Source organism: Rhinatrema bivittatum, chromosome 13, assembly GCF_901001135.1.
Source record: "Rhinatrema bivittatum chromosome 13, aRhiBiv1.1, whole genome shotgun sequence".
Classification (NCBI taxonomy): Eukaryota; Metazoa; Chordata; class Amphibia; order Gymnophiona; family Rhinatrematidae; genus Rhinatrema; species Rhinatrema bivittatum.
The window spans coordinates 80,308,506-80,322,658 of NC_042627.1; the positions used below are offsets into that span (position 1 = coordinate 80,308,506).

Here is a 14,153-nt window from a genome sequence, read left to right on the forward strand (position 1 = left end):
CCCCACAAGTGCAATATTGATGCACTGCATTGCATGCAAATCTCTGCAGAATGATTCATTCATATTAACATGAGGTTAATGTGCCTGCCCTTGCTCTCCGGCCCCCCTCCCTGCGGATCTTTAAAGGGACATTCGCCCCAAGAGATGGTTTCCTCTCAGCAACTCTCCTACCCCCCCAAGAGATGCAGTGGTGATAACTTCCTCCACCCCCGAATGGATGAACCACGAGATTCCCACTAGCCCTCCTGGTCCCCTCGCCCCCTGCTGCTGCTCTCTGCGGGTTACCCCCATGAATACTTTCACACCACTTCTGTTCTGAGCCGGCACTAACGCTCCCTGCAGGTTACCCGGGCTTCTATACCATTCTCATTTGCCACTAGGGATCCTCTTTACTTATCTCCACATTTTGCATTCTGTTACCTTTTTTAAACATAGAGCACGTTTTGCTTCTTCTGGGCGTCCATTCCATGCATCCTTCACCCTTTCCATGAAAACATATTTTTGGATGTTCCTCCGATGTCCACCCATCTGGAGCTTTCATTCCTCTGAAAAAGATTTGCTGCTTGTGCCTGCTTCATACACAGTGGGCAGGTTGCTGGCAGAGACTGAATGTAATTTATTCTATTTATTTATTTATTTATGTGCCACTTACACCCAGTGCTAGGTGGCTCACCTCCACACATTCATAAAATCAGAACATGGTTTAATGGGCAGACACCTTCATCTAACTTCTGCTTCTAAGGTAAATGTCCATAGGTATAAAAAACGCAACTGAATGAAAGTGATATTGAATATTGATTAAATGTCAAAGAGACTATGATCTTCACCTGGTTCAGAAGGATATGGCTGCAGCTTTCTTGTGGTAGAACATTTGGGGTTAAATTAAATAATTTGCTCACTGCAGGACACTGTAATAGAACATCTGTCCTCACAAGTGGAATTCTGTCCAGATGTGTATGTGCAAGCATCACCTTATACATTATTAGAAATGTTTTACAAAAATATCCAAAAATAATTGCTTTTCCAGCCTTTCTAATTTCTCTCCCAATCCGTTTAGCTCCCTCCAAACACTCTGTCCCCTTGCCTTCCACGCTTCCTGGTAATAGTCCAACAGGGAGCTGCGGGTCCATAAAAAGCATTGCTTGTATTTTTATTAAGCATTTTTAGTTTCAAAAGTAAGATTACAGTAGTGGGAGGAGAAAGAGGAGAAACCATGCTGCCCTGTGTTTTCCTGGAAACGCCATGAGCGCCTCCTCTGCAGCAACAATGAATTATAACCCGGGTCCTGATGCAGTCTGTCCGGCATACCTGTGACCTGTCGGCTCAGATCCACAGCTCATGCCGAATGGAGCTGATGGGTCCGGACCTATGGCTAGGGAGGACAATTACTGCTGCTCAGACATGCCAAGGAGCGAGGAAGCTTCTCTGCACCTTTCAGCCTACAAGAGGATTGGAAGTATCTGAAAGGTTGCCATGAAATGAGAGAGAAAGAGGCAACACCCCCAGCTTTCCACTCTGCGCTCGCACGTGCACACACATATCTGCACACACACACACACATCTGCACACACACACACACACACACAGTCTGAAGTAACCCTATGGATTCTGTTTTGTTCTAGATTCCAATGTGGATGTCATTTATATCTGCCCACTGGAGCTGCAGGAAGAGACGCTGCAGTATTACTCTAAACTCCTGGGGTTACAGGCAGCTGTCAGATCTGGCAACCCCCAGGACATGGATGACCTGCAGGACAGGTTCAAAATCCTCACCCCTGAAGCTATAAACAGCTTCCCGGTGAGTTTGGGCTTCTAATTACTGCCGCTTCAGGGCTGCCGTAAAATTAAATTGGAAATGTTATAACTTGCAACGCTCTGGCACACATCAGTAAAATATATTACTGAAAGTTTAACAGCTTTACTGATTAGAATACTAGTTAGACTCTTGGAAATAACTCTCCCATGTTAGTTTTGTGCATCTGGCGGTGGAACTTACTAACCCACGTGGCTGAAACCTTCTCCGACCTGGATTTTCCACAAGCCATGGCAGGCAGTGAAGGGCCAAAGACCCCACAATGTGTTGGAACCCTAACTCACTAAATAATCAGATCAGTATGACTAGCCTGCCTCTGCCCTCTGCACTGACTGCAGAGCTGAAGAATTCACCCTCACGTCCGCTTCCACTCTGGGGATGGTGAAAACTGCAGGATATAATGTAGTATCCAGAAAATTGAATTGTTTTGTACAAAAATGTGAAAGTTCTGAGCCAAAAAGGAGAGTTTGCAAAGCCATTGATCCTCTGTCTGACTAAAGGTCCACAGGGGCTTCATAGCCAGGTTAAAAAGAGGCATTGGAGGAACAGTCCACGCAATTCCAGTTTCAGATCTCTGCGCACTATTCTGCCTTGAGTGCTGCTGTGAGTGCCTGCTCATACTCACAGCAGGCACAAAGCCTGCAGCCACTTTGAACGCGCATGCTCTGTGGTCCATAGATTTCCCTTGGAAAATCTACAGCAACATGCACAGCTATAAGTGCTGCAGAGGTTGCAGGCAGCGTGGGCTAGTCAGAATTTCCCACCAAATGCATTAAATTGTTTGCGCAAAGTACTCTAACAGGGCTGTACAAGAACATATTTTTCATGTTCACTGTGTTGCCTCTTATATGATCTTACCTGGCTAATGTCTTTATTTTCTACATTGCTATCAAGGGAAGAATTGATGGAAAACTCAACAAGGGAGTTTATAAAAAATATGCAAGCACCAGTGAAGATCCAGCTTAGAGCTTCTTGTTCATGTAGAGAGGTCTAGGCTAACAATGACTGGACAGGAGTAGGAGGAAAACTAGTTATGGCCAATTGGGGAGGGCTAGCTATGATTATGTAGAGATTGGGGGAATGCCAGTAATAGTTTCCTGTATTTACCCAGATAAGTCCAGACTCCTGCCTCCCTTCCAGCAGATGGAGATAGAGAAAGTTTTATGGACACTGCAACTTAACCACAAGTGCTACCTGTGGTTCCTCAGTATTTCTTGGTCTCCAGCAGATGGTAGCTGATCCTTTCCCGATCAGCGCAGGAACGGTGTCCATTTTGGATTCGCCATTGGCCATTACTGCACTGCTGGGGGAGGAGGGGGATGCTCCTTCCACGCTTCTCTCCAGCCCGTTCGAGTTCCGGATGCGATCAGGGGGATTTTGAGGAGGAAGGGGGCCTCATGCTGCTGGGTTCTGGCTCTTTTCCTGCCAGGGTCAGGAGCATTTAGGCCTTTTTCTACAGATTTTGTGCTCTGTAGTATGAGGCTTACCTGGCCAAGCAGCTTGTGTGGCTAGGGACTTGCAGTCCCAGCCAGCCCCGTCAACTGAGGGGCGTATGGTAGACCCAAAACAAATTTGTTCTGGGAAACAATGGGTTTCCCCAGTTCAAAGGTTGCTGGGTTCCCCCTTGGGTTCTGGCCCAGGGGAGGATGGGTCGTATAAGTCTGGTGAGAGAGCACTGGAGGCTCCTGACCTGGATATTCTGGTAGATCCAGTGGACCTGGTGGCCGGAAGTGCGGGTCAAGGGGATGGTCCATCAGTCCCAGTCACCGAAGGTAGTACGTCTTTTTAGAAGAGAAGAGCTTGATGCCTTGCTACCTTTGGCTTTTCAGGTTCTGGGGGTTAACATCCCCCAGGAGAACTCTGATTTGGAAGGGGCAGATGCGGTCCTGGATGGGATGCCGGGTCCCTGATGGCCTTCCTGTATCACAGGTCAGTAAAGAAGCTGGTGGAAGCAGAATGGGGAGCTCCCGCTTCTGGATTAAAGGTGGGAAGGGCCATGGCGAAGCTCTATCCATTGCCTGAACAGGCATTGGAACTTTTTGCTCTCCCTAAAGTCAATGCTGCGGTGATGGTGGTGGCGGTGGTAGGGGCGCTTCGGAAGGAAGGGATTTTGGTGCATCTGTATCTGGATGACTGGCTTATCAGGGCAAAGTTAGAGGTTCTTTGTCCTCAGTCGGTTCAAAAGGTTCTTTATGTGCTCCAGTCACTAGGTTGGGAGTGAATGTAGCGTTACCAACGTAGTCCCTGGAGTATCTTGGGGCTCGGTTTGACACTCTAGTCGGCAAGGTGTATCTCTCAGAGAAGGGCGTTCTGAAGCTGCAGGATCAGATTCGGCAGTTGTTACAGTTACAGGTGCCCAAAGTATGGGATTATTTGCAAGTTCTGGGCTCTATGGCCTCGACACTGGAATTAGTGCTGTGGGCTTTTGTTTACATGAGACTGTTGCAGAGAGCGCATTTGGCTCAGTGGAACCCTGTCTTGGAGGAATTTCAGTTTCCATTACCACTCGAGGGCATTGCATGGGAGAGCCTTTCCTGGTGGCTTCTAACTACCAGTCTTGTCCGGGATGTGGACCTCGAAGTTCTGGATTGGGTGGTAGTTACTACCGATGCCTGTCTCTCTGGTTGGGGAGCAGTGTGTCAGCACCAGTCAGCTCAGGGTGGCTGGTCCCTGAAAGAGTCTGCATGGTCTATCAACTGGCTAGAGACCAGAGCAGTCCGCTTAGCCTTGCAGGAATTTCTACCGTTAGTGAGAGGTCGGTCATTAAGGGTTCTCTTGGACAATGCGACAACAGTGGCTTATATCAATTGTCAGGGCGGAACTAAGAGTCAAGCAGTAGCCCAAGAGGCACAAGAGTTAGTTCTTTGGGCAGAGCAGCACCTGGAGCAAATAGCGGCATCCCATATAGCCAGAGTAGAAAACGTTCAAATGGATTATTTGAGTCGGACAGTGCTGGATCCAGGTGAGTGGTAATTGTTGGAGTCCGCGATGCAGCTCATTCACGAGCAGCGGGCTCTCCCCATATGGACTTAATGGCAACTCGTCTGAATGCCAAGGCCTTTCAATTTTTCAGTCTGAGGCGAGAGCACGGGGCTGAGGTCGTCAATGCTCTGGTACTATCTTGGCCAGGGAGTGGTTCTTCTTTGTCTTTCCTCCCTGGCCGCTCAAGGGCAAGGTGTTCCGTCACATAGAAAAGCTTAAGGGAGAAGTGGTCTTGGTGGCACCGGAATGGCCACGGCATCCGTGGTTCGCGGAGCTGGTCAACTTGACTTTGGATGGACTGATTTGTTTTCATCAACTGGAGGGTCTTCTGCATCAGGGACCCATATTTTCTGACCAGGCTGCTCACTTTTGTCTAGCAGCATGGCTTTTGAGAGGTGGCGTTTGAGACATAGGGGTTATCCAGAGGCAATCATTACTATGTTGTTGCAAGCCTGGAGAAAGTCTACTAATATTTCATACGTATGAGTATGGAAGGTGTTTGAGTCCTGGTATTCCGCTAAAGGTGTTTGCCCTCTCAGGTCATCAGTCTCTGACATTTTGTCCTTTCTGCAAGAAGGTTTTGCCAAAGGCTTGTGTCTCAGCTCACTTAAAGTTCAAGTGGCAGCTCTAGATTGTCTTCGTGTCCTTTATTTCTGCACATCTGGACATTATTTGGTTCCTTAGGGGGACAAAGAATTTGCGTCCTCCACTTCGGGTTTGTCTATCCTGGAATCTTAATCTTGTCCTCGGGTTTATGTGCGGCTCCTTTTGAACCACTCCGGAGAGCGACGCTGAAGGACTTGACTCTTAAGGTTGGTTTTCTGATGGCCACATGTTAGGCTAGGAGGATTTCTGAGTTGCAGACTGTCGTGTCTGGACCCATTCCTTCAGATTTCAAATTCGGGGGTCTTGTTGAGGACAGTACCTTTTTTTTTGCCAAAAGTAGTTTTGGCTTTTCACATGAATCAGACAGTGGAGCTCCCAACCTTTCCCACAGTGGACGCATCCACTCCTCATGTGAGGGCGCTCAAATTGTTAGTTATAAGAAGAGCTTTGTTGAGGTATCTCAAGGTAACAAATGACTTCAGGAGGTCAGATCACTTTTTGTTCTGTGGAGCGGTCTGAAGAGGGGCTTTCAGGCTTCTAATGCTACTATTGCTCATTGGCTTAAGGAGGCTATTGGTTCCACTTATATTATTCATGGTTGTCCAGTTCTGGAGGGATTGCGTGCTCATTCTACACGTTCTCAGGTGGTCTTGTGGGGCAGAGGCTCAGCTTGTTTCTTCACAGGAGATTTGCAGGGCAGCAACTTGGAAGTCACTACATACTATTGCAAGCACTATCGTCTGGATGTGGGAGGTACGGGTTCCCTATCTTTTGGCAAAAGTGTTCTGCGAGCAGGACTCTCCAGGTCCCATCCTGAGTAGGGATCTTTGGTACATCCCAGGAGTCTGGCCTGATCCGGGTACGTACAGGGAAAGGAAAATTGGTTCTTACCTGCTAATTTTCGTTCCTGTAGTACCACAGATCAGTCCAGAACCCACCCATTCTATTGAGGGGGAGAGTCGCCCGCTCATTCTGTTTTTTGTAGCAAAACATATTTTTCATATTTTTGTAAGTTTTGGAAAGTTTGGACGTTTTTTGAAATTTGTGGTGATTGGCTTGGGTGAGATTAATAGTGAGGAACTGCAGGTAGCACATGTGGTTAAGAAGCAGTGTCAGAAAACATTCTCCATCTCCATCTGCTGGAAGGGAGGAAAAACCCAGGAGTCTGGACTGATCTCTGGTACTACAGGAATGAAAATTAGCAGGTAAGAACCAATTGTCCTTTGGGTGCGAGATCAGGGAAAGAATATTAGTGGTTGTGTGCAGGTCAGGAATTCGTAATGACAGGTAGTGGATCGGGGAAGACTGGAACTAGGTCAGGGTAGTGGTAGTGCAGAGGTCAGGGAGTGCCACTGACAGATGGGTAGTAGAACAGGGAAAGGTTGGCAATAGTTAGGCAAAGGATTAATAGAAGACTGCCAATAACTGCTCAGGGAGGGCTCATTGATTATGTGGAGGTTGAGGAAGGCCAAGAATAGATGGGTGGGGGAAGGGGAAAGTTAATAGGGGTATTTGGAATGGTAAGCACTGGTTGTAGGGGGTTTGGAGACATGAAGCAGAGCTGAGCTCCTTCAGCCAGAAAGAAAATAGCATAAATATACAAAAACAGCGGAATGGAAGAAGCTGTTAGGGAATTGGATTCTGTATGGATTGTCACTTGCCTAGAATTCTGTTCCCAAGAAAGAGATTGTTTACTGAAGATGGGCAGAAATGAATCCAAGCTCTGCCACGTACTGCATAATCTCCTTCAGCCAGGGTAGGAGTAGACAAAGAGCTCCTCACTGTTTTGCATGTTGCCTTTCATTGAGCAAGCTCCGTCAGTGGCTGCATGTCTGCTTCCGAAGAGCACTCAGTTTGATAGAAAGATGCATTCCTGTATCCCTTACAGCTAAGATTATTACATGCAGTGCACTCACAAGAAGCCCACTTGTTCTTTGTAAATATGAAAGCTAGGCCGGAGCTCGGTCCTCCTGCAGAACAGCTGCTGCCGTTAGCAGCCGGTGTGCCGAATCTCCCCTCTCCGTTTCCAATAGTTTTGGGGTTGGATGCGTTCCTTCAGCAGTGCCAGAAGTGCTGCTGGGATGCATTGCTCTTCTCCCAAGGCAGTGAGCTTCCTTTCTGAGTGACAGACGGATAATTCAGTGTGGATCAAATAAATACAGATGTGCTGTAATTACTTCTATTCCCAATGAGCCCATTTGCAGCAGAGTAAAGATGTGAACAATTATAGAGCCTCACCTCAACAGCTTTTATCAATTTAGATGGCTAAACTACAGCAGAGGTCGTAACCTTGCCTGCTATTAATAATGGATTTATCAGGCGCAGGCTCAGGCATACAACACACAACAGTTTAGCAAGACAGAAGGAATTTGTTTAGACATAGCACCTTTCGTGCAAGTCGTGCCCCAGTGAATTTTACGGATGCACTGCCTATCATACAGAGAGAGATGCAGAGCTGTGAGAGATGTTATTGAAAATGTACAAAAGGTTAAATGTAAAATCTATAAATGGTATGAAATATGTCTAGATGGGAGGGGAAAGCCCACCCATGGTGCTCATCAGACACTAGAGGAAGTGAGCTGTGGAGGCCTCTGTTCCAAAAATGACAGTCTGAACAAATGTGATGTCTCTCATCACAGGTAAAAACTGTCTCCTGGAGTCTGCAGGGCCAGAGACCATACAGAGAAGTTTATTGGTTGTTTAAGATGAGCCATAGCTCTAATCATAAGGAACTTCCTACTAGACTACAAAAGGACATTAGAAAGCAAAGATTAAAGATTGTATTACGTTATGTGAGGGTCCCAGACTGCCTACAGCAGGTCCTCAGCGCTACAGTCCTATGGGAGGGTCTCCCCGGTACTACACTCAGGTGTGAGGGTCCCAGACTCTGCAGTGCTCCCCGGTACTACACTCAGGTGTGGGGGTCCCAGACTCCCTGCAATGCTCCCCGGTACTACACTCAGGTGTGAGGGTCCCAGACTCCCTGCAATGCTCCCCGGTACTACACTCAGGTGTGAGGGTCCCACACTCTGCAGTGCTCCCCGGTACTACACTCAGGTGTGGGGGTCCCAGACTCCCTGCAATGCTCCCCGGTACTACACTCAGGTGTGAGGGTCCCACACTCTGCAGTGCTCCCCAGTACTACACTCAGGTGTGGGGGTCCCAGACTCCCTGCAATGCTCCCCGGTACTACACTCAGGTGTGGGGGTCCCAGACTCCCTGCAATGCTCCCCGGCACTACACTCAGGTGTGAGGGTCCCACACTCTGCAGTGCTCCCCGGTACTACACTCAGGTGTGGGGGTCCCAGACTCCCTGCAATGCTCCCCGGTACTACACTCAGGTGTGAGGGTCCCACACTCTGCAGTGCTCCCCGGTACTACACTCAGGTGTGGGGGTCCCAGACTCCCTGCAATGCTCCCCGGTACTACACTCAGGTGTGAGGGTCCCAGACTCCCTGCAGTGCTCCCCGGTACTACACTCAGGTGTGAGGGTCCCAGACTCCCTGCAATGCTCCCCGGCACTACACTCAGGTGTGAGGGTCCCAGACTCCCTGCAATGCTCCCCAGTACTACACTCAGGTGTGAGGGTCCCACACTCTGCAGTGCTCCCTGGTACTACACTCAGGTGTGAGGGTCCCAGACTCCCTGCAATGCTCCCCGGCACTACACTCAGGTGTGAGGGTCCCACACTCTGCAGTGCTCCCCGGTACTACACTCAGGTGTGGGGGTCCCAGACTCCCTGCAATGCTCCCCGGTACTACACTCAGGTGTGAGGGTCCCACACTCTGCAGTGCTCCCCGGTACTACACTCAGGTGTGAGGGTCCCAGACTCCCTGCAATGCTCCCCGGCACTACACTCAGGTGTGGGGGTCCCAGACTCCCTGCAGTGCTCCCCGGTACTACACTCAGGTGTGGGGGTCCCAGACTCTGCAGTGCTCCCTGGTACTACACTCAGGTGTGGGGGTCCCAGACTCTGCAGTGCTCCCCAGTACTACACTCAGGTGTGGGGGTCCCAGACTCCCTGCAATGCTCCCCGGTACTACACTCAGGTGTGGGGGTCCCACACTCTGCAGTGCTCCCCGGTACTACACTCAGGTGTGGGGGTCCCAGACTCCCTGCAATGCTCCCCGGTACTACACTCAGGTGTGGGGGTCCCAGACTCCCTGCAATGCTCCCCGGCACTACACTCAGGTGTGGGGGTCCCAGACTCCCTGCAGTGCTCCCCAGTACTACACTCAGGTGTGGGGGTCCCAGACTCCCTGCAGTGCTCCCCAGTACTACACTCAGGTGTGGGGGTCCCAGACTCCCTGCAGTGCTCCCCAGTACTACACTCAGGTGTGGGGGTCCCAGACTCCCTGCAATGCTCCCCAGTACTACACTCAGGTGTGGGGGTCCCAGACTCCCTGCAATGCTCCCCGGTACTACACTCAGGTGTGAGGGTCCCAGACTCTGCAGTGCTCCCTGGTACTACACTCAGGTGTGAGGGTCCCAGACTCTGCAGTGCTCCCTGGTACTACACTCAGGTGTGAGGGTCCCAGACTCCCTGCAATGCTCCCCGGTACTACACTCAGGTGTGAGGGTCCCAGACTCTGCAGTGCTCCCTGGTACTACACTCAGGTGTGAGGGTCCCAGACTCTGCAGTGCTCCCTGGTACTACACTCAGGTGTGAGGGTCCCAGACTCTGCAGTGCTCCCTGGTACTACACTCAGGTGTGGGGGTCCCAGACTCCCTGCAGTGCTCCCCGGTACTACACTCAGGTGTGGGGGTCCCAGACTCTGCAGTGCTCCCCGGTACTACACTCAGGTGTGGGGGTCCCAGACTCCCTGCAATGCTCCCCGGCACTACACTCAGGTGTGGGGGTCCCAGACTCCCTGCAGTGCTCCCCGGTACTACACTCAGGTGTGGGGGTCCCAGACTCCCTGCAATGCTCCCCGGCACTACACTCAGGTGTGAGGGTCCCAGACTCTGCAGTGCTCCCCGGTACTACACTCAGGTGTGGGGGTCCCAGACTCCCTGCAATGCTCCTCGGTACTACACTCAGGTGTGAGGGTCCCACACTCTGCAGTGCTCCCCGGTACTACACTCAGGTGTGGGGGTCCCAGACTCCCTGCAATGCTCCCCGGTACTACACTCAGGTGTGGGGGTCCCAGACTCCCTGCAATGCTCCCCGGTACTACACTCAGGTGTGGGGGTCCCAGACTCCCTGCAATGCTCCCCGGTACTACACTCAGGTGTGGGGGTCCCAGACTCCCTGCAATGCTCCCCGGTACTACACTCAGGTGTGGGGGTCCCAGACTCCCTGCAATGCTCCCCGGCACTACACTCAGGTGTGAGGGTCCCAGACTCCCTGCAATGCTCCCCGGTACTACACTCAGGTGTGGGGGTCCCAGACTCTGCAGTGCTCCCCAGTACTACACTCAGGTGTGAGGGTCCCAGACTCCCTGTAATGCTCCCCAGTACTACACTCAGGTGTGAGGGTCCCAGACTCCCTGCAATGCTCCCCGGTACTACACTCAGGTGTGAGGGTCCCACACTCTGCAGTGCTCCCCAGTACTACACTCAGGTGTGAGGGTCCCAGACTCCCTGCAGTGCTCCCCGGTACTACACTCAGGTGTGAGGGTCCCAGACTCCCTGCAATGCTCCCCGGTACTACACTCAGGTGTGGGGGTCCCAGACTCCCTGCAATGCTCCCCGGCACTACACTCAGGTGTGAGGGTCCCACACTCTGCAGTGCTCCCTGGTACTACACTCAGGTGTGAGGGTCCCAGACTCCCTGCAATGCTCCCCGGCACTACACTCAGGTGTGAGGGTCCCAGACTCCCTGCAATGCTCCCCGGCACTACACTCAGGTGTGAGGGTCCCAGACTCCCTGCAATGCTCCCCGGTACTACACTCAGGTGTGAGGGTCCCAGACTCCCTGCAGTGCTCCCCGGTACTACACTCAGGTGTGAGGGTCCCAGACTCCCTGCAATGCTCCCCGGTACTACACTCAGGTGTGGGGGTCCCAGACTCCCTGCAATGCTCCCCGGCACTACACTCAGGTGTGAGGGTCCCACACTCTGCAGTGCTCCCTGGTACTACACTCAGGTGTGAGGGTCCCAGACTCCCTGCAGTGCTCCCCGGTACTACACTCAGGTGTGAGGGTCCCAGACTCCCTGCAATGCTCCCCGGTACTACACTCAGGTGTGAGGGTCCCAGACTCCCTGCAATGCTCCCCGGCACTACACTCAGGTGTGGGGGTCCCAGACTCCCTGCAATGCTCCCCGGCACTACACTCAGGTGTGGGGGTCCCAGACTCCCTGCAATGCTCCCCGGTACTACACTCAGGTGTGAGGGTCCCAGACTCCCTGCAATGCTCCCCGGTACTACACTCAGGTGTGGGGGTCCCAGACTCCCTGCAATGCTCCCCGGTACTACACTCAGGTGTGGGGGTCCCAGACTCCCTGCAGTGCTCCCCGGCACTACACTCAGGTGTCGGGGTCCCAGACTCTGCAGTGCTCCCCAGTACTACACTCAGGTGTGAGGGTCCCAGACTCCCTGCAATGCTCCCCGGCACTACACTCAGGTGTGGGGGTCCCAGACTCCCTGCAATGCTCCCCGGTACTACACTCAGGTGTGAGGGTCCCAGACTCCCTGCAATGCTCCCCGGTACTACACTCAGGTGTGAGGGTCCCACACTCTGCAGTGCTCCCCGGTACTACACTCAGGTGTGAGGGTCCCAGACTCCCTGCAGTGCTCCCCGGTACTACACTCAGGTGTGAGGGTCCCAGACTCCCTGCAATGCTCCCCGGTACTACACTCAGGTGTGAGGGTCCCAGACTCCCTGCAATGCTCCCCGGTACTACACTCAGGTGTGGGGGTCCCAGACTCCCTGCAATGCTCCCCGGCACTACACTCAGGTGTGAGGGTCCCACACTCTGCAGTGCTCCCTGGTACTACACTCAGGTGTGAGGGTCCCAGACTCCCTGCAATGCTCCCCGGTACTACACTCAGGTGTGAGGGTCCCAGACTCCCTGCAATGCTCCTCGGTACTACACTCAGGTGTGGGGGTCCCAGACTCCCTGCAATGCTCCCCGGCACTACACTCAGGTGTGGGGGTCCCAGACTCCCTGCAATGCTCCCCGGTACTACACTCAGGTGTGAGGGTCCCAGACTCCCTGCAATGCTCCCCGGTACTACACTCAGGTGTGGGGGTCCCAGACTCCCTGCAATGCTCCCCGGTACTACACTCAGGTGTGGGGGTCCCAGACTCCCTGCAGTGCTCCCCGGCACTACACTCAGGTGTCGGGGTCCCAGACTCTGCAGTGCTCCCCGGTACTACACTCAGGTGTGAGGGTCCCAGACTCCCTGCAATGCTCCCCGGCACTACACTCAGGTGTGGGGGTCCCAGACTCCCTGCAATGCTCCCCGGTACTACACTCAGGTGTGAGGGTCCCAGACTCCCTGCAATACTCCCCGGTACTACACTCAGGTGTGAGGGTCCCACACTCTGCAGTGCTCCCCGGTACTACACTCAGGTGTGGGGGTCCCAGACTCCCTGCAATGCTCCCCGGTACTACACTCAGGTGTGAGGGTCCCAGACTCCCTGCAATGCTCCCCGGTACTACACTCAGGTGTGGGGGTCCCAGACTCCCTGCAATGCTCCCCGGTACTACACACAGGTGTGAGGGTCCCAGACTCCCTGCAGTGCTCCCCGGTACTACACTCAGGTGTGGGGGTCCCAGACTCCCTGCAATGCTCCCCGGTACTACACTCAGGTGTGAGGGTCCCAGACTCCCTGCAATGCTCCCCGGTACTACACTCAGGTGTGGGGGTCCCAGACTCCCTGCAATGCTCCCCGGTACTACACTCAGGTGTGGGGGTCCCAGACTCCCTGCAGTGCTCCCCGGCACTACACTCAGGTGTGAGGGTCCCACACTCTGCAGTGCTCCCCAGTACTACACTCAGGTGTGAGGGTCCCAGACTCCCTGCAATGCTCCCCGGTACTACACTCAGGTGTGGGGGTCCCAGACTCCCTGCAATGCTCCCCGGTACTACACTCAGGTGTGGGGGTCCCAGACTCCCTGCAATGCTCCCCGGTACTACACTCAGGTGTGGGGGTCCCAGACTCCCTGCAGTGCTCCCCGGCACTACACTCAGGTGTGAGGGTCCCACACTCTGCAGTGCTCCCCAGTACTACACTCAGGTGTGAGGGTCCCAGACTCCCTGCAATGCTCCCCGGTACTACACTCAGGTGTGGGGGTCCCAGACTCCCTGCAATGCTCCCCGGTACTACACTCAGGTGTGGGGGTCCCAGACTCCCTGCAATGCTCCCCGGCACTACACTCAGGTGTGGGGGTCCCAGACTCCCTGCAATGCTCCCCGGCACTACACTCAGGTGTGGGGGTCCCAGACTCCCTGCAATGCTCCCCGGTACTACACTCAGGTGTGGGGGTCCCAGACTCCCTGCAGTGCTCCCCGGCACTACACTCAGGTGTCGGGGTCCCAGACTCTGCAGTGCTCCCCAGTACTACACTCAGGTGTGAGGGTCCCAGACTCCCTGCAATGCTCCCCGGCACTACACTCAGGTGTGGGGGTCCCAGACTCCCTGCAATGCTCCCCGGCACTACACTCAGGTGTGGGGGTCCCAGACTCCCTGCAATGCTCCCCGGTACTACACTCAGGTGTGGGGGTCCCAGACTCCCTGCAGTGCTCCCCGGCACTACACTCAGGTGTCGGGGTCCCAGACTCTGCAGTGCTCCCCAGTACTACA

The 14,153-nt window shown here is 53.3% G+C and overlaps 1 protein-coding gene across 1 annotated transcript in view; it reads left to right on the forward strand.

The window, feature by feature from the left end:
- The window catches only part of LOC115074756 (IQ domain-containing protein H-like), a 109,979-nt gene that overhangs the window by 79,746 nt on the left and 16,080 nt on the right, over nt 1-14,153 (forward strand). Inside the window, exon 12 of the mRNA XM_029574517.1 lies at nt 1,623-1,798. Coding sequence (XP_029430377.1) covers nt 1,623-1,798 — 176 coding nt within the window. The remainder of the gene's footprint in view (nt 1-1,622; nt 1,799-14,153) is intronic.